This window comes from Coffea arabica, chromosome 2e (genome assembly GCF_036785885.1).
Source record: "Coffea arabica cultivar ET-39 chromosome 2e, Coffea Arabica ET-39 HiFi, whole genome shotgun sequence".
Taxonomy (NCBI): Eukaryota; Viridiplantae; Streptophyta; class Magnoliopsida; order Gentianales; family Rubiaceae; genus Coffea; species Coffea arabica.
In genome coordinates this window covers 33566795-33587019 of record NC_092313.1, presented here as the reverse complement: position 1 = coordinate 33587019, position 20225 = coordinate 33566795, and the positions used below count along the sequence as shown (strand labels likewise).

At 40.4% G+C, this 20225-nt stretch overlaps 1 protein-coding gene across 1 annotated transcript; it reads right to left on the bottom strand.

The window, feature by feature from the left end:
* Positions 1–17613: 17613 nt before the first annotated feature.
* Positions 17614–19724, bottom strand: LOC140036234 (uncharacterized). The gene is made up of 4 exons (XM_072077570.1): positions 18995–19724; positions 18812–18875; positions 18096–18331; positions 17614–17960 (listed from the first exon to the last, which is right to left on the bottom strand). Exons 1-4 carry the CDS (start codon positions 19722–19724, stop codon positions 17614–17616), a joined length of 1377 nt encoding a protein of 458 aa, XP_071933671.1.
* Between the last annotated feature and the right edge of the window lie 501 nt (positions 19725–20225).

The following is a 20225-nucleotide window of genomic DNA, read 5'->3' as shown; positions in this document are numbered from 1 at the left end:
GCTATTTTGGTCACAAAGTATGAATCATTTAAAATTGAACCTCTCGAGGATATTGACAAAATATATTGCAGGTTCAATGACTTGATCAAAGATCTCGAGGTGTTGGGCAAAGAGTACACCTTGGGAGAGAAGAACAGAAAAATTCTCAATGCATTGGGCAAAGAATGGAAAAATAAAGTGACTGCAATAGAGGAGGCTAAGGATCTAAATTCTGTGCCTATTGAATCTCTCATTAACTCACTAACCTCTTATGAGTTGAAGTTGAAATCTAAAGTGCAGGAGGAAGAGGATGCTAGAGCAAAGAGAAACATTGTTCTAAAGACTACTCAAGGTGAAGATGATCCAGCTCACTTGGATGATGAAGACTCGGATGGTGATGATAATGATCTTGCTCTCATCACAAGGGGCTTCAAGAGAATCTTGAATAAAAGGAAGTTTAGAAGGGGAGGACCTAGCAATCAATTCCAAAATTATTCATCAAATGCAAGGAACAAAGGAAAACAAGAATTCAACAAGAAGCAAGTGGACAAATGCTATGAATGTGGACAGCCTGGACACTATGCAAACGAATGCCCCATGAAGAAAATGAAAGATGGGAAAGCTGATCGAAAGCCAAGATTCAACAACTTCCAAATTACTTGGAATGAATGCAACTTCGAAGGGGAAGTTGAAGAAGAGGAAGAATCAGCTCAAATGGCCTTCATGGCTATTGGAGATAATGAGGTAACTTCCATACACTCTCAATCTGAAAGTGATGATGAAGAAGATGATGATCTTGAATCCTTTGTTGAAAAACTGCATAATGCCTTGAAGGAATCTTATGATAAAAACAAGCAGCTAAAACAGAAAATTGCTTTTCTCATTCATGAAAATGCAAGTCTTCTTCAACAAAATAAACAACTAAAGACTGACAATGAATGTCTTGTAAGAGCCGGATTTTATGTTCAAAATGAGCTTGATAGAAAGACAAGTATTTGTGAAATGCTGAAGGAAAGACATGGTGATTTGAAGAAAAGAATGGACAACTTGGATGAGACTTTGAAAGCAAGAAAGCAAGATTTTCTCAAAAAGAACATGTCATCTACCTTTCTTACTGCTCATCAAAGAACATTAGCACACAACAAAAATGCACATGATTTCACAACATATAGAAGAAGTGGATTGAGATATGTCAAACCATTACATGTTAAGGACTCTTCCATTATGTGTGATTTTTATTATCAAAAAGGGCATTTGAAAGGAGATTGCTATGTGAAAAGAAATCTGAACAAAGGGATGAGATGCATGTGGTTAGTTAGACACAATGCTAACTATTGTGGACCCAAAAATTAAAAAGGGTACCAAACACTTTCTCTTTTCAGGAAAAAGGCTCAAACAAGTCCAAATGGTTTATTGATAGTGGCTGCTCAAGGCATATGACCGATGATCCCTCTTTGTTCATAAAGCTAAAATCAAAATCAAGTGGAAAGGTGACATTTGGTGATGATGTGAAAGCTAAGATAATTGGAATAGGTGATGTTGGTAAGGATGGTGAAACTTTTGTTCATAATGTGCTCTTAGTTGATAATTTAGGTTATAACTTGCTTAGTGTTAGTCAATTGTGTGATAAAGACTTAAATGTGTTGTTTAAAAAGCATGAATGCATTGTGCTTGATTCCAAATATAATGTTGTGTTCAAAGGTAAGAGGTTTAACGACATATATATTGTGGTTCTTGATAAAATTGATTCTTCTAACTTCAAATGTCTTAAAGCTTCAAATGAAGATCCTTGGTTGTGGCATAGGAGACTTTGTCATTTTAACATGGATTTACTAAAGGAAATTTCGAAAAAGAAGCTGGTTAGAGGCTTGCCAAAAATCTGTTTTGAAAAGGATAAAATTTGTGATGCATGTCAATTTGAAAAGCAAACAAAAGTTTCTTTTAAACCAAAGAAGTGTGTTTCAACTTGTAAACCTTTAGAACTCTTGCATCTTGACTTATTTGGTCCTACTCAAATCACTAGCTTGGGAGGTAAGAAATACTGCTTTGTGATTGTGGATGATTATTCTAGATATACTTGGGTGATATTTCTTGCTCATAAGGATGATGCCTTCAAGAATTTCACTTCATTGTTTGCTAAAGTGCAAAACCTGCTTGGCTTAAAAATTGTTAGGATTAGAAGTGATAATGGAACGAAATTCAAGTATTGTGGTTTTCCAGATTTCTGTGATCATAATGGCATAACACATGAGTTTTCAATTGCAAGAACTCCACAACAAAATAGTGTTGTAGAAAGGAAAAATAGGACACTACAAGAGGCTGCTAGAACTATGTTAAGTGAATGTAGTTTGCCAAAATACCTTTGGGTTGAAGCGGTAAACACTGCATGTTATGTGATGAACAGAATCCTTTTGAGACCCATTTTGAATAAAACATCTTATGAACTGATTTTTGATAAGAAACCTACGGTTGGATATTTCAAAGTCTTTGGTTGTAAATGTTTTATTTTAAATTTAAAGGAACATCTTGGTAAGTTTGAGAAAAAATCTGATGAAGGAATATTTTTGGGATATTGTGAGAACAAAAGAGGATATAGAGTCTTTAATAGAATGACTCTTGTGATAGAAGAAGCCATACACATAACATTTGATGAAACTAATGATGATAATTCCAAAAGTTCGTGTGAGGATGATGATGTAGGTGTTCGTGAAGGAATGGAAAAGCTAAAAATTGGAGATGGAGGAAATTCTGAACCGGAAGCAAAGGAAATGGAGAATGAAGCTCATGAAGATCAAGAAAGGGAAGATGAGGACAAAAATGATGATTCATTCAAAGATCTTCCCAAGGCTTGGAAATTTAGCCAAAATCATCCAAAAGAACTTATAATTGATGATCCATCCGAGAAGGTAAACACTCGTTCCTCATCTAAGAAATTGATAGACAATTTTGCTTTAGTTTCTCTTTTTGAACCTAAAAATATCAATGATGCCTTAAAGGATGAAAACTGGATTTTGGCAATGCAAGAGGAACTCAATCAATTTGAAAGAAATGAGGTTTGAACACTAGTTGATAGACCTCAAAATCACTCTATCATTGGCACTAAGTGGGTATTTAGAAATAAGTTGGATGATAAAGGTGTAGTTGTAAGAAATAAAGCTAGATTAGTCGCAAAAGGGTATGCTCAAGAAGAAGGAATTGATTTTGATGAAACATTTGCTCCCGTAGCTAGATTAGAATCAATTAGAATGCTTCTTGCTTTTGTTTGCTTCAAAGGTTTTAAACTGTTTCAAATGGATGTTAAAAGTGCCTTCCTAAACGGTTTTATTGATCAAGAAGTATATGTGGATCAACCCCCCAGTTTTGAAAATTTAAAATTTCCAAATCATGTGTTTAAACTCTCAAAAGCATTGTATGGGCTAAAACAAGCTCCAAGAGCTTGGTATGAAAGATTGAGTGGTTTCTTGATTGAAAATAATTTCAAAAGAGGAGTTGTGGACACCACACTGTTTACTAAGCAAGTGCTAAATGAACTCCTCATTGTGCAAATATATGTAGATGATATTATTTTTGGTGCTACTAATGAGTATCTATGCAAGGATTTTTTCACCATTATGCAAAGTGAATTTGAAATGAGTATGATGGGAGAATTAAATTTCTTCCTTGGACTTCAAATACATCAAGCCATAGAGGGCAGTTTCATAAATCAAGCAAAATACACTAAGGAATTGCTGAAAAGATTTGGCATGGAGGATTCAAAGCAAGTTGGAACTCCAATGTGCACTTCAACAAAACTTGACAAAGATGAAGAAGGTAAACATGTGGATGAAAAGCACTACAGAGGTATGGTTGGAAGCTTACTTTATTTAACCGCAAGTAGACCCGATATTATGTTTGCTGTTTGCTTGTGTGCTAGATTTCAATCTTGTCCAAAAGAATCACATTTGAATGCTGTTAAAAGGATTTTTAGGTATTTGAAAGGTACATTAGACTATGGTCTTTGGTATGCTAGATCTAGTGAGTTTGCACTATATGGATATTCGGATGCTGATTTTGGAGGTTGTCGTGTGAATAGAAAGAGTACTAGTGGAACTTGTCACTTTCTTGGTAATTGCTTAGTCTCTTGGTTTAGCAAGAAATAAAATGCAATCTCTTTGTCTACAACCGAAGCGGAATATATTGCCGCTAGTGCATGTTGTGCTCAACTTTTATGGATGAAGCATACCTTGAATGATTTTGGATTATCATATGACTGCATGCCTATATTCTGTGATAATACTAGTGCTATCAATTTGACCAAAAATCCAATTCAACATTCTAGGACAAAGCATATAGATATAAAGCATCACTTTATTCGCGATCTTGTTCAAAAAGGTGAAGTATGTGTAAATTATGTTTGTTCTAAAGATCAATTTGCTGATATTTTTACAAAAGCTTTGCCATTAGATCAGTTCATTCATCTAAGATCAAAATTAGGGATAATCGAAAAATCATCTTAAAATTTTTCAAAGCCTTCGGACGTCCGAAAGAAGATGAACGGACGTCCGATAATGTTCTTCAGCTATTTTTTCCAGAAAACACCTGTTCGGACGAAGTTGTCGGACGCACGACTTCGTTCGGCCGTCCGACAGTGCAACGGTACACTTTTTAAAGTAACTTTCTTCCTCATTTGCTTCAAACTCTTCTTCTTCTATTTCCTCTCGGACGAAAACTCTCTCGTCTCTCACTCTCAAATTCATACCATTCTGAAACTCTTATTCCCAAATTGACTCAACCAAAACTTTTCCTGATCGATTGCGACTCGTTTCTCCTGATCATTTCACCGAATCGCATAACATTTCACAAATTCCCAAATTTCCCTCAAAACCCTACTTTCTCATAACCGCTCTGTCAAATCTTCTTCAAAGCCTTTTTGTCCCAAAATTTCTGTGTAATTCACTTCCATACTACTGTGTGCATCATTTTCATCCTTCATTCCACACATTTCGCACAATGGTGAATCTAAGAGGAGGGAAGGTCACTGCCGGACGCAAGCATCCACTCAGGGATGAGGATGATGATCTTCCTAGGGTCAAACGATCATCCAAACGCTTCAAAAGGGGAGCTGTAAAGGGTCAAATGTCACAGCCTACACCACAACCCACTCCTCAGCCTGAATCTGGACAGGGAACCTCATCTCAACCGCCTCCAAAATCAACCACAGTCCCTACATTCTTTGATGATGCTGCAAAAGACAAACACTCCTGGATATCCCAGAAATGTGTCATCCCTCAACGCACTGTCAATTCTTCTGAATTTCGCCAAATAGGTTTAGAATCCATTCTGAGTCTGTTTTCTTTCCAGAAATGGTCACATCTCATTTCTATGCCCAATGTTTATTACCCTGAATTGCTGTATCAATTCTTTGTAAATCTTAGAAAAGGCACTGATCACACTGAAATCATGTCCAGGATAAATGGGGTAGACTTAGTTCTTGATCCTGAAACTGTGAATGCCATCTTAAATACCACTATTGAACGTGGATGCAAGAGTAAAATTGCAAATTTCTTTTCCTATGAAGAGCACCCTACTGCTGATAATCATTTTGATGGGGCTAAGATGCTGACTTATTTTAAAAGAAGTTTTTCTTCCCCTGCTGATGCTAAACTGAATGATCTTGCCCCTGTGAATCTAATTGCCTTTTCAATCATTTCAAACCTGCTTGTGCCTACTGATGGCCATAGAACAGATGCAAATAAAATGGAGTTGTATCTCTTTTACTGTTTTCGAGAAAAGATTTGCATTGATTTTGGTTTTGTCATGTGCAAGTTTTTACTTCGCTATGTCACTGATTCTCGCAGAAAATTATCTTATGGAAAATTTTTTCAAAAGATTTTTGAGTTTTACAAAGTACCAATTCTAGGTGTTTGTCCCAAAGAAGCATCTTCTTATGCCTTTACCAAAGAATATTTTGAAAGGAAAAATCTTGTCTTTAAGGATAATCTATGGGCTTATAAGGGGGCATCATCTAGTGAACATAGGTCTAAGGCTGTACATGATCCTTCATCTGTTGCACTCACTCCCATTCATCCTAGGAAGTCTGCCACTAAGGCATCTTCCTCCTCCAATGATGAAGTGATTGAGCTCCTTCGTGAACTCAAACAGCATGTTCTTCTCCTGGAACATGGTTTAATGCTCACCATGTCCTCTGAGCAACAAACAGCCTACTTAGACAAAAAGAACCTTCTTTTTCCCCCCCTGTGGTTGAGGAAGTTTCCCATGGCAAAGAGCCACGCCCCACTGATCCAAGTTCATCAATTCCAGACCCGAGCTCGTCAACTCCAGTGACTCCTCATGACCCTTCCACATCAGATAAAGACAAGGCACCTGTTGAAGAAGCTGCTGCAGATGATGAAGAAACTGAAGAGGAGGACCTCTCCCAATATCAGCTTTCTCGAAGGACACCTGGATCCACCTAGTTCACCATTTAGGATCACATAGGGTCATTTGCATTTTGTTTGACTATTTCATGTGGTGTTCAACAATGGATATGTAGATGTAATGCTTATGTTTATATTATGTTCGTTTAAGTACTTTTTGATGGATGATTATGGCTGTAATGGTTATGGATATGTGGATGGATGTTTAAGTATTTTGAATGTGTGGATGTGATGAATATTTTTGTTATTGATTCTCCGTGATATATGTGATTGATTGGCCTTTTGTGATGACAAAAAGGGGGAGAGGACCGGATTGGATTGATTGATGATTTAATTGAATTGGCTTGATGGATTGAATTGGTAAAATGTTGGATGTTGGCTGCTTAATTGTTATATTTTTTGGTTGATTGATTAATTCGGTAGGGTAGCCAAGTGAGGGGGAGTTTTTCAAATTTTTGCTTTATGATCCACTAAGTAAGGGGGAGTTTTTGTCAATTGAGAAAGGGGGAGCTTATATTGCAATCATCAAATCTCATTTCAAACCTTTGTTTTGTCATCATCAAAAAGGGGGAGAATGTTATTCTTGGTTTTGATGATCACAAAATACTTTGAAATGTTTATCTAACTCTCTTCAAATACAAGTGTTTTTTGCCTATCAAAGAATCAGGTACAAATATGTCAAGAAATGAAAATCAACCAAAAGAAGAAGCAAAAACAGGACACTCATGTCGGACGTCCGAAGGAATCTGTCGGACGTCCGAAAGGATGAAGAACATCAAGAAGGAAATTCTGTCGGACGCTCGTGAGGAAGCATCGGACGTCCGGATGGATCGGACGTACTCTTCGGACGCACATCGATCGTGTCGGACGTCCTAAAAATTCCACAAAGTGTTGATAACTCTCTGCCAAGACTCTGTCGGACGCACGTAAGGAAGCATCGGACGTCCTGAAGGATCGGACGCATGCTTCGGACGCACATCAATCTCATCGGACGTCCTAAAAATTCCACGAAGATTTGATAACTCTCTGGACGACGTTCGGACACAGAAGCTCGGACGATAAAATCCCATCGGACGTCCGAACAACAACTTGACTGATTTTCGGACGATGGGATCGGACGATGACTAAGCCGTCGGACGTCCGACAGCCCCAACGGCTAGCTGACTCTTCATCTGCCTTCTATCCGTTGGAAGTATTAATGAAGCCCATTTTTTGTTCCCTTTAAATACAAACGATTCTGAATCAGATGAGGACTTTTGCACACTTTGTTTACAAGATCTCAAGAGATATTTTAGCTAGAAAATAGTCTCCAAAGCTAGATTTGTTCTCCAAGTGGTGTGAATTTCTTGTGAGCATTTCTCTTGTGGTTGAAAGTTTCATTAGTGTAGCTTTGTTGAGGGTTATCTGAGTGTTTGTAAAACTTCTTAGCTTGACTAAGTGAGGCTTAGGGCAAGGAGGAAGTGCTCCCTCCATTGTACATCTAGTTGATCATCTTTCATCAAAGAGAAGTTGCTCAACCTAGTGATTGGTCTTCAAGTTTGAGGAAAACTTGGTAGACAATCGGTTTGATATTCTATCTTATTTTTTTTTGTTTAATAAAATTCTCATTGCTTATCTATACTTGTTTTTCTAATCAACATTGCTCTCTTCTTCTAATCTACTTGGTTGATTATTACTAGAAAAGAAGGTAAATTTTTATTAAAGAAAAATTGCATAAATTTGATTAAGATTTTAATCAACCTAATTCACCCCCCCTCTTAGGTTGTCTTTGGGCCTTACAACAGCCTTAACTCTAACTTTGAGCCCTGCACAATAAATGGTAGAAGTTTTGAATGAGACAAAGGTAAATCAACATAAGACTATCATACATTTAAGAGATTCTATAACCAAGACAGTGTCTTGCAATTCAAAAGGAAAATCAAACTTCCTTTTTACTCCTTGAACATGCTCATGACCAAAGCTTTCAGTAAAAACAACTTCAATGCATTTTCATCACTTAATTCAAAATTTCGCTATGTCAAAGTGCCAATAACATCTCTAACAAAAATTGAATGTGCATCACTAGGATATTTCATGGTATCATAGATATTGAATTTTATATGTCACCATCATGTTCCATAGTCACTGTTCCAGTAAAAATATCAATTTTTATTCTAGATTAACTTTGAAAGGCTGGGGACACTATCAAAATATAGTCTTCGCTAGTTTTCTTAGTTTATTAATATGATACAGTTAGTGTAGTTTATCCAACTTGTACTTGTAACTAGATTTGGATGAAGAATTAACGAGAAAGATGGAGAGCTTCGAACTTATGTGACAAGAGTGGTTTTTCTCCTATCACTTTCTTTTTTTGTATTTGAGTTCATGTTCAACTATAATATAAGTATAGTCTTTTGTTTCATTCTCTTCTCATTTTGCTAAAATTTATGCTTAGAGTTATGGATGAATTTTCTATATCTTGTTAGTGATGTTCAATTAGTTATTTGATTACATTATTTTGAACTAGTTATTTAGCACTTTTTCTTATCTAATCATGATTAATTAACCATTAATTGTGATCATTTTAAGGTGTTAAGTTTGCAATGAGAATTGAGATTTGATACTAGTTCAAGAAGTGCTAAATATAGGGAGTATACTCACGAGAGTAGAGGTTCACCTTTGTGACTTGTTCCATGTAGTTTTGTAGAAGAAATAAGATTGTAGTTAATTTCATAATCATAAGAGTAAGTATGGCTTAATTGCAAGTATAGTTGATTTACTAAAAGAGTAGATTTCACATACATTAAGAAATTATACCACAACTAGTCAAGATAATAACATTTAACTAATCGGTAATTTTACTTGCGAGAGTAGTGAAGAATTCCATAACTTCAAGAGTTTTCTATTGTTATTTTTATTACTTTTATTTCATGTTTGTAGTGGAGATTTAATCTCTTATATTTGTGGTAGTCTAAATAATAAAGGAATTCAAAAATCATTGGTAATTGACAATCGTCCTTGTGGGATTGGCACCTAGTATCTCTGTACTTGATAAATGATCTGTATACTTGTAGAAAATAAGTATTTAAGTTTTGTTAACATTTGGTATATGGTAGAACATCATCAAGTTTTTGGCGTCATTATCGGGGAAGATTTGATTCAATATCGGTACTAAAAATGACTTTATCAGTTTAAGGATTGTAAAAATACAACGAATTTTCTATCTCACTTTCTGTACCACTTTTTATCCTTTTGAAGTCTCGATACGTTGACAAAGGGTTTGCCTCTCGGGTTTGTACGTAGCAAGCGTAGCTTGGGCATGGTAGCCCTCCAGCCTGCTACTGGAGGGCATCCCTCCTCTTCCGTGGACTTCCAAAAGAAGTCCTTCTCTGACCTCTTCTCCGGGAACTCGGTGCAGCCGGCGCTGAAGATTAGGGCTGCACCCTCTACCCACAAAGGTGAGCTTGCTGTCCTCTTTTCTTAGGAGGATTTGGAAACCCTAGCGACTCCTTACAGGTTCATACGCACGCTAGATTTGAGTGAGGCGGCTACTGTTGGGCTTTTGGATGCAAGGCACGTCTTCATCTGCATGGGCAACGAAGCAGATTATCACCGCGTCCGGGCTCGTGGTATTTGGTACGTATTAGGCTTCCCAATGCGCATATTCAAGTGGTCTCCAGCCTTCCGTGTTGACAGAGAACCTTCGGTTGTCCCTGTTTGGTTTCAACTCCCCAAGCTGCCTCTGCACTACTTCCACAAAGAGGCGATTTTTTAGATTGTTTCAGTTTTAGGTGTCCTTCTCTTCCTTGACGCTACAATCTTGGCAACTTCCAAGCCAAGTCTCGCGAGGGTTTGTGTCGAGATCGATTTGTTCCAGCTCAAGTCGTCACGGGTATGGATTGGTAACAGGCAGTACGATGACTTTTGACAAAACTTTGATCCAGAACATATCCCTAAGTATTGCTCGCACTGCTATCGGCAAGGACATGGGGTGGATGAATGTCATGTTCTCAACCCTGCACTGCGTCCTCCTAGAATAGATCAGCGCCGCGTGAAATGGGGGGACGCGGCAGCGAAACCAAGGGAACAACCGCATGTTGAGGGTGAGCCGGTTGTTGTTGGGTGCAACTTAGCCTTGCCAGTCGCACCTGCTGGGTTGGGGGCGACATCGGAGGGAGCCCAGGGCCTGGGCAAGTCAGGGGTAGAGATACGCTCAGGAGGTGCAGTGGCGCCTGCGGATGAACTGCTTGGAGGCACTAGGCAACCTGTTGTGCATGATGCGGTGGCCTTGCCCCTAGCACTGAAGTAGGTGACCGATAGGGGGCATATGATTGCAGCGGTTGGGGGGAAGATTCAGCAGGTGCCACACCCAAGAGTAGGAGAGCTGGGTACGAAGGGGGATGCGATGGCAACTGCGGGTGGCCAGCGTGGAGGTGACGGACAGCCGGCTGTGCACGGTGAAGTCTGCCTTCTAGCGGAGCAGCCTGGGCAAGAGTGGGATGGGGGACAATTGGTTGCAGCGAATGGGGAGGAGAACCAGCAGGTGTCACGCCTGCGAGCAGTTGCTATGGAGATTGAGAGCAGTGGGAATGAAGGGCACCCCCAAACTGGATTCGAAGTTGACAAAGAGTTGTTGGAGGAGCTGCACAGTTTCCAGGGGAGATTTGGCAGTGTTTCTCCTCGTGGTTCAGTGGAGTGCCGACCCTTGAAGAGCAGTGTGCCGCTCTCTAACACGCTGAACCTTGACTCAGTGGCTGTTTCTACTGACATGTCGTGCCATTCGCCGAAGGGAGTAGACCCTCCGGCTATAGCTCAGTCTAAACATCGAGGGGTGCGAGCTCGCTTCCCATTCGATGGCACTTTACGCTCCAGTAAGTCCAGTGCTTCTAACTCCTTCACGTTGTTGTCCAATGATTAAAATACTGTTTTGGAACATAAGGGGTGTTACTCGCATCCCTAATATACGCCGGTTCAAAAAATTAGTTAAACTTCACTCCTTACAATTGATTGCAATTTGTGAACCAAAAGTGGATGTAGGCCATATTGATAATGTGCGGTTGATGTTGGGGATGGACTTTAGTGCCACAAATCAATGGGGGACCATATGGGTCTTCTATAAATTCTCTCTCTCTTGTTCCATTGTTGAGAAGTCATGTCAGCATCTCTCGCTCCAGGTCCAGTGCCAGTTGCTCCCATCTACGGTTTATTTCTCTTTTGTGCATGCCAAGTGCACTGTTCAAGAGCGTCAGATGCTGTGGGCAGACTTGATGGTGGGTACACCGTCCGATGTCCCTTGGTTCTTAGCTGGGGACTTCAATGTGATAGTCAATGAGGGGGGAGAAGCGTGGGGGACAGCCATTCCGTTTGACCGAGGGGGAGGATTTTTTGCGGTTCATGATGGAGGCCGGGGTTTCAGATGCGGGTTTCTCTGGGTCCAACTTTACTTGGTGCAATAATAGGCAAGGGTGAGCCCGTGTCTGGAAATGACTAGATCGCTTGCTTCTTAACTTGGAGGTCCTTCGCTTGGGTTCGGATATTCGGGTGTAGCACTTGGCAAGGGACCCATCGGACCATGCCCCACTTCTAATGACGGCCTCGACTCGATTGGACAACAAACCAAAGCCGTTTCATTTTTTAAATGTGTGGACCACCAGAGCAGGGTTATTGGACGTCATTAGGAAGGGTGGATAGGGGAGATAGAGGGATCTCCTCTAAGTGTGTTAGCGGCCAAACTACGTATAACCAAGCAGTTACTAAAAGGGTGGTCCAAGGACTCCTTTGGTGACATATTCGAGATTGTTAAGGATGCAGAGAGGGCGGTGGCAGAGGCAAAGATGATTCAAGAGCATGACTCGTCGGAACAGGCATTGCGTGGCTTGAATGAAACCCACAAGCGGCTACGGAATACGTTGGCCATTGAGGAAGGCTTCTGGAGACAGAAGGCGAGGGCTAGGTGGCTAAAGAATGGAGATTGTAACTCGAGGTATTTTCATGCCGTGGTGGCGGAGAGGAGAAGTAGGGCGATCATTCATTAGATCCGTGATTCGAATGGAGACTGGGTGGAGTCTGAGGATCACATCTGTAGGGAGGCAACTTCATTCTTCCAAAGGCTTTTCACAGCGGGATCGCCCTCCTCTTCTTTCGGGCCTCTAGATGTTATCCCAAAACTTGTAACGGAAGACGACAACTCCCGACTGATGGAGTCCCCCACCATGGCGGAGATGAAGGAGGTGATCTTCTCCATGGATAAGGAGAGTGCGGCGGGTCCAAAAGGGGTTACGGGGAGATTCTTTACATTTGCTTGGGACGTGATTGCAGAGGACGTCTACAAGACTATCTTGAACTTCTTCTGCGGGGCGAAGCTGCCTCGAAACATTACCGCCATGACCATTGTTCTGATCTCAAAGGTTCCTTGCCCAGAGGACTTCACGCAGTATCGCCCGATCAGCCTATGCAATTTCATCAATAAAGTGATTTTCCACATCCTATCGGATCGTCTAGCGCATCTGTTACCCAAAATCATCTCCCCCTAGTAAAGCGGCTTTGTTAAAGGGCGTCAGATCTCGGACAACTTTCTCCTAGGTCAAGAGATTGTGACGGGTATTGGGAAGCCTTCCCGTGGCGGTAACGTGGTAATTAAGATGGACACGATGAAGGCTTACGATAGGGTTTTTTGGTGCTTTCTCTTACAGGTTTTGAGGCGCTTCGGCTTCTCTGAGGCCTGGATCAATGCTATTTGGCGGCTAATCTCGAATGTTTGGTTCTCAGTACTGGTCAATGGCGTGCCGCATGGCTTCTTTTGGTTCACGCGTAGCCTATTGCAGGGTGATCCAATTTCTCTGGCCTTATTTGTGAATGGTACCGAAACACTGTCTAGGGTTTTGAATGCCTTACTCGAGCAATGCCAGTTTCATCCCTTCAAGATCCCGCCCAGATGCCCGATGGTCATCCACCTTTCCTTTGCGAACGATGTCGTCATCTTCACTAGTGGCTTAAAGTCTTCTTTGCGTTTATTAATGTGGGTCCTGGAGGAGTATTGTGCAGCCTCGGGCAAAAGATTAATGAACATAAGAGTTGCTTCCTAGTGCACCCTCAACTTGGCCCGTGCCGCAGCGGGCTTATCATGCAGGTTACAGAATTTCAAAAGAGGGAGCTCCCGATCAGATACCTAGGTTGCCCACTGTTCATTGGTAGAGGAAAGAAGGAGCATTTCGTGGAGATATGCAAGGGAGTTGTTAACAGGATTTTATTTTGGAATCATCGCATTCTATCGCCGGGGGGAAGAGTGGTGTTGCTGAAGCACGTTTTGACCTCCATGCCCATTCATTTATTGGCGACGGTAGCGCCGCCTAAGAGGGTTTTGCGAGAGCTAGAACGGATCATGGCTTCCTTCCTGTGGGGCTCGTCTGAGCTTGGCCCACGATTCCATTGGATGAAGTGGGCGAATTTGTGTAGTCCTCACAACGAAGGGGGCCTAGGCCTCCGACGAGTGATTGAGGTATACCAGGCTTTTTCAATGAAATTGTGGTGGAGATTTAGGCAGGGTCGCTTGCTGTAGGCCTTCTTTATGGCGTCCAAATATTGTAAGGGACGATACCCTTGTCTTGCGGAGGAGAAACTAGGGAACTCTTAACTTGGAGACGAATGTGTGAGGTTCAAGGGGTCATGAAGGAGAAAATAGGCTGGACGGTACGGGCGGGGCTGATGGACTTTTGGCATGACAACTAGACAGGGTCTGGTCTATTATGCCACCAGATGGAGATTTTTCAGGATCAGCAGGTGGTAGATTTTGCTGCTGGAGAGGACTGGGATAGCCGCGCGCTCTCGCAGGCGCTGCCGCCGGAGTTGGTGCGACTTGTGCTGTCTAGCAGGCCTCTTGCGGGCCAGGGACAGGACAGGATGGTGTGGATGCAGACCCTTGATGGGAACTTCTCGCGGATCACTGGGCGCTGCTTGTATTTGGCACAGGTCCTTGCCCATCACAATATCATTTTTCATGCTTCGCTTGCTATCGGGTAGGTTGCCCGTCCTGGAGCAGCTACGCCGGTTTGGGGTCCAAGGTCCGTCACAGTGTTGGTGCTGCTCCCATCCGGAGGAGGAACACTTGAATCATCTCTTCTGCACGAAAAAAACTGCCCGACAGGTATGGAGGACGTTTGAACTACAAGAGGGGATGTCGTCACAGATCTGCACGGCCCGACACATGGCAGTAGCATGGTGGCTACGGCCCACGCCACAGCAGTCCTTGGCTTTTGTTTACTAGATCTTTCCATCTATCATCTGTTGGGAATTATGGTAGGCCCGAACTAAGGCGGTGGTCCACGAGGGCAGGACAGATGGGAGAACGGTGGTCGCTCACATCTTGACTCGACTAAGGGATTTATTACAAGTGCAATTCCCATCACTAACATGGCCCTACGGATCTTGGGAGAGCTTGCACTTAGCCTTGCAGGCTCGGCAGCAAACGCTGACTATCCTGCTTGTCGGATGGATGTCCCCGGAAGCGGGCTATAAGGTGAATACGGATGAGTGTTCGCTTGGGAATCCACGGCGGAGTGGAGGAGGAAGAGTGGTGCGGGATTCTCGGGGGGTTTCCTTCTTGGGTTTGCTTGCTTTCTGGGCATCACCACGAGCCTCCATACTGAATAAAGGCATTAGTATACGGGGTTAATCAATGCATTGCAAGGGGGTACTTGGCTCTGCATCTGGAGGTGGACTCGTTATCCCTGGTTCAAATCATATCGGGGGATCATGCTTGTCCCTGGAGGTTGCAGGTGGAGCTGGACGAGCTTATGCAGCATCGGCAACTGTTTCGCTCTGTCAAGCATTGTTACAAAGAGGCAAACAAGCTATCGGACAGGTTGGCTAAGATGGGTGCGATGGAGGGCACTGACTCCGTCTTTACTTCATTTGCAGCACTTCCCCCTCTGGTTCGCGGAGATATTCGTATGGATAGATTAGGGCTCCCTAACTTTCGCAGGAGGGTTCGTTAGTTGTACTTGTCTGCTCTATTTGACTTTTCTATGAATAACAGTTAATGATTAAAAAAAAAAAGAAAATTATGCAATAAAAAAATATTAGAATAGTTAAAAAAAAACTTTATCAGTTTAAACACTTTTACTTGCTTTTCTTATTTTTGTTGTGTCAAGTGTTTTTTTTGTTATGTTTAGTGTCTTGTTGAGTCTTTTGTTTTATGTTTAATATCTTATTTTTTATGTCTTTTAAATTATTCTTCTTGACTAATCTTGTTTTTTAGATTGCTTGAAAGCATTTTTTTATGTAATAAGGAGAATAGCAAACAAACTTGGATAAAAGGTTGAGACAAGGCAATTTGGAAATGGATTACAATTTTCAAAACTACAACTATGGAGGTAACTAAAGGATGTCCGAAGGTATGACTTTTAAAGATGGCTTAAGGAACTTAAAGGCTAAACTTGATTTTATAACATGAAAAGTTCAATTGAACACCATTACAAACATACTTGAATGAAAGAGGAATGTTAATGCTTTCAATTCTATTCATATGATTTGTGACTTGTGTGGAAGTTATCATGCTCCTCATACATGTAGGCAGATACAAAATGTGAATTATTGTGATGAATTTGAACATTTTAATCCTTGTTTTAATCAATATGGTACTAATTGGGATAATTCCTACACTTATTGTTGGGGTAATCAATATGCATATAATAGTTCTTCGTATTTTTATGATTACCAATCCAAATTTGTCCAATTTGAATCAAAACAATCTTGGAAGTTAGCCATTGAAAGGTTCCTAATACACTTTTGTCTTGAGAATTAGCAAATGAAAGGTTAACTAATGCAACTTCCGACCATTTTGATAAGGCTAAAGATAGATTAGAAGAACTAGCTTCTCACATAGATAAAATTCAAGACCAATTGTGTAATTTGTGTAAAATTATTTCTTCTCATCGTATGCCAATTGATTCTATTATGAATGGTGGGAATGTTGTAAGAAATGTCCATGTCACATGCTTGTATCTTTGAAACTAATGTTGAATCGTAAGAGATGAGCACGAATGATTCATATTTAACCCCACTCGAGGAGTATTTTGAAGAAGTAAGTACTAAGAATATCATCACCTAATAAGGTTATGCGGACGTTCTATTGGACAATTCTCAAGTGGTGTTACTACAAGATAATATCTATAAAACACTTGAAATAGGTAAAGCTCTTTTATCTCTCGTATCATTTGATTATGTGATTTTTTCTATCAAGGCACCTTTTATGGATCCATCACGACCTAAAATAGTGGATTATTCATTAACAAAATCTTCTTGAAAAATAAGGTAAAATAGTCAAGCCAATGACTATAAAGAAGCTATAAATAGTCATGTTTGTTATATGTTTCAAAGTATGTTTATTATGTTTGTTTTGTAGGGTTCAAGAAAGAAGGCAAAAGTCACTTTTTGATGTCAATGAAGCTAAGAAAGATCAAAGAACTCAACCCCACAATTTGAGTAATTGTTATTTTTGATGTGTTACAGTGGTTTGGAATGCATGTTTAGATCAATTTAGATATGTGTGAATTGATTATTTTGTCAATAGAGTGATTAGACTGCATTTTGAAAAATTGGGGTCATACACATAATTTTTAGACAAATGCAGAATTTCCGCACTAAAATTGCAGGAAGTGAATATGCACCCTAAAAAATGCATGCTCAATGCATGGTTGAGTGATACGAATCTCGTGGGTGTGACGGAGTTCATGATCGCAAGTCAGAATCTTGATGGTGGAATGCAAGTTTAGATTGGCAGTGGAAACCTTACGACCCCTCTAATCCTCGGGATTGTGAACAATCTTGATATTATCTCAACCCACAAACTAACGGATTAGCGAACCAAAAGTGTTGATAGAAGGCGCCACAATCAAGTGCGAATCTTGATTGATAAATCAGAGCCTAAACACTTAGAGCACCTCTAAGGTATTCAAGAGAAACTCGGGACTATGAGAAAAGCTCGCTCAAATTGCTGGAAAATTTCTTGTTATCTTATTATGAATGAAAATGAGTCTTATATAGAGTTTACAAGACCCTCAAAAACTACTAAGTTTAGAAAACTTAAAAGCGAAGCACATTAGGAAACTAACAATACGACTTAACCTACTTGGTGTTGGAAATAATGTAAGTTTCCTTATTTGACTTGACTCTTAACTAAATATGATCGAATGAGACACAACTATCATGCAATGTAGGATAGGCTTCCAAGACCTCATCTTCAATCTTGAGCATCCACGACTTGAATGCAATTCACGAGCTTGCTTGTATCTTGATCAACATCCCCAATAATCAAGAACCCTTTGAACGACTTATAGGCAGTTTGGACAAGAGCATTAAGTTGTTCTTTGAAACGCTTAGCTCGAGCTCTTGTAATTGGTCCGATTGGCACACGAACTTGATTTGAAGCTATTGGACCCTCGACACCGCTATCCGAACCTTGAACAACCATGATGATGCTAGCATTCCCCTCCTCTTGAGAAGGATTTGTTCTCAAATCACAAGCATCATCCGTATCAAATGCAGCTAAGTCAGAAACGTTAAAAGTAGTACTAACTCCATACTCACCTGGCAACTCAAGCTTGTACGTATTGTCATTGATACGCTCCAGAGCGCGGAACGGACCATCACCTCATGGAGACAACTTATTGCGACGCTGAGCTGGAAATCGCTCCTTACGCATGTGTAACCATACCCACTCACCAGGCTCAAACACCATCTTGTGACGTCCTTTGTTAGCATGCTTAGCATACTGAGTAGTACATTTTTCTATATTAGCATAGACCTTCTCATGCAATTTCTTGACAAAGTTTGCACGCTTCTTCCCATCTATGTTAACACGTTCACTACTAGGTAAAGGCACTAGATCAAGAGGTGTTAGTGGGTTAAATCCATAGACAATTTCAAATGGCGAAAAGCAAGTAGTAGAGTGAACAGCCCTATTGGAAGCAAATTCAACATGAGGTAAGCACTCTTCCCACGTTCGAAGATTCCCTTTTATTAATGCACGCAATAAAGTGGACAAGATGCAGTTAACTACCTCAGTTTGACCATCCGTCTATGGGTGACTAGCAGTAGAAAACAACAACCTTGTACCCAGTTTAGCCCACAGTGTTTTTAAAAAATAACTAAGGAACTTAACATCGCGGTCAGAAACTATGGTTCTAGGAATACCATGAATCTCACGATCTCCTTAAAAAACAAGTTAGCAATATGAGTTGCATCATCAGTTTTATGGCATGCAATGAAATGTGCCATCTTAGAAAATCGGTCCACTACAACATAGATGGAATCATGGTCATACTTAGATCTAGACAATTCAAGTATAAAATTCATGGAAAGATCTACCCAAGATGCACTAGAAATTGGTAAAGGAGTATATAAATCATGAGGATATACCTTGGATTTGGCTTTCTTACAGGTAAGGCATCGATCCATCACTCTTTCTACATCTCGTCGCATTCGTGGCCAATAGAAGTACTCCTGCAGAGTTTGTAAACTCTTAGAAACTCCAAAATGACCCATTAAACTGCCAGAATGAGACTCTCTTACCAGTAATTCACAAATGGAGTAGAGAAAGTCATCAGATAAGAAAAACTTACCTTGACCAGATTTTGCACAAGAAGCACATATCTCCCCAAAATCAGCATTTTTAGCATACAAATCTTTAATCATTTCAAAACTCAATAATCTAGCATCTAAGGTGGTGAGTAGAGAATACCAGTGAGATAATGAATCCGCAATCATATTGGACTTACCAGTTTTGCATTTGATCACATAAGGGAAAGACTCCACAAATGCAATCCACCGTGCATGCTTCTTACTGAGATTGTGTTGCACTTTTAAGTACTTAAAGGACTCGTGATCTGTATGTATCACAAACTCCTTAGGTTTCAGATAGTGCTGCCACACTTGTAAAGCTCTAATTAGGGCATACAATTCCTTATCATAAGTCGAATACTTTAAAGCAGCCCCATTTAGCTTTTCACTAAAATATGCAACTGGTTTTCCTTCTTGGGTCAACACAACACCAACTCTAATACCTAATGCATCACAATCAATTTCAAAGGTTTTAGAAAAGTCAGGTAAAGTTAATACTGGTGCGTGTGTGAGTTTGTGTTTTAAGAGTTGAAAAGCCTTTTCTTGAGGATCTCCCCAATGGAACTTTTCATTCCTCTTGATGAGTTCGGTCAATGGTGCGGCTAAGATGCTAAAATCCTTCACGAATCTCCTATAGAAGTCCGCAAGACCGTGGAAGCTCCGCACATCTCCACCGTATTTAGGCGTAGGCCACTCTAAAATGACTTTCACCTTTTGTTTATCTACACGCATGCCCTATGCACTTACAACAAATCCTAAAAACACAAACTCACTAGTGCAAAAATTGCACTTCTTGAGATTGGCGTAAAGTCGTTCCTTTTGAAGCACATCCAAAATAGCTTTAACATGTTTTAAATGCGTTTCATAGGACTTGCTATAGATTAATATATCATTAAAATAAACCACAATAAATTTCCCTGAGAATGGACGTAAAACATGATTCATTAGGCAAAAGGTACTAGATGCATTAGTTAAACCAAATGGCATTACTAACCATTCATACAATCCATACTTAGTTTTGAAAGCAGTTTTCCATTCATCCCCCTCCTTTATCCTAATTTGATGGTACCCGCTTTTCAAATCAATCTTAGTAAAGAAAACAGCCCGTATAATTCATCCAGCATATCATCTAAGCGAGGTATAAGGTGTCTATACTTTACCGTGATGACGTTAACTACTCTATAATCGGAGCACATACGCCACATACCATCCTTCTTTGGCACCAAAATCACC

Coding starts and splice junctions, on each gene's coding strand:
- LOC140036234 (XM_072077570.1), bottom strand. CDS start 19,724: ATGCGTGTAGATAAACAAAAGGTGAAAGTCATTTTAGAGTGGCCTACG. Junction 18,876..18,994: donor TTGTGCAAAATCTGGTCAAG/GTAAGTTTTTCT, acceptor CAAACTCTGCAG/GAGTACTTCTATTGGCCACG. Junction 17,961..18,095: donor CAAGATGGTGTTTGAGCCTG/GTGAGTGGGTAT, acceptor TTGAGTTGCCAG/GTGAGTATGGAGTTAGTACT.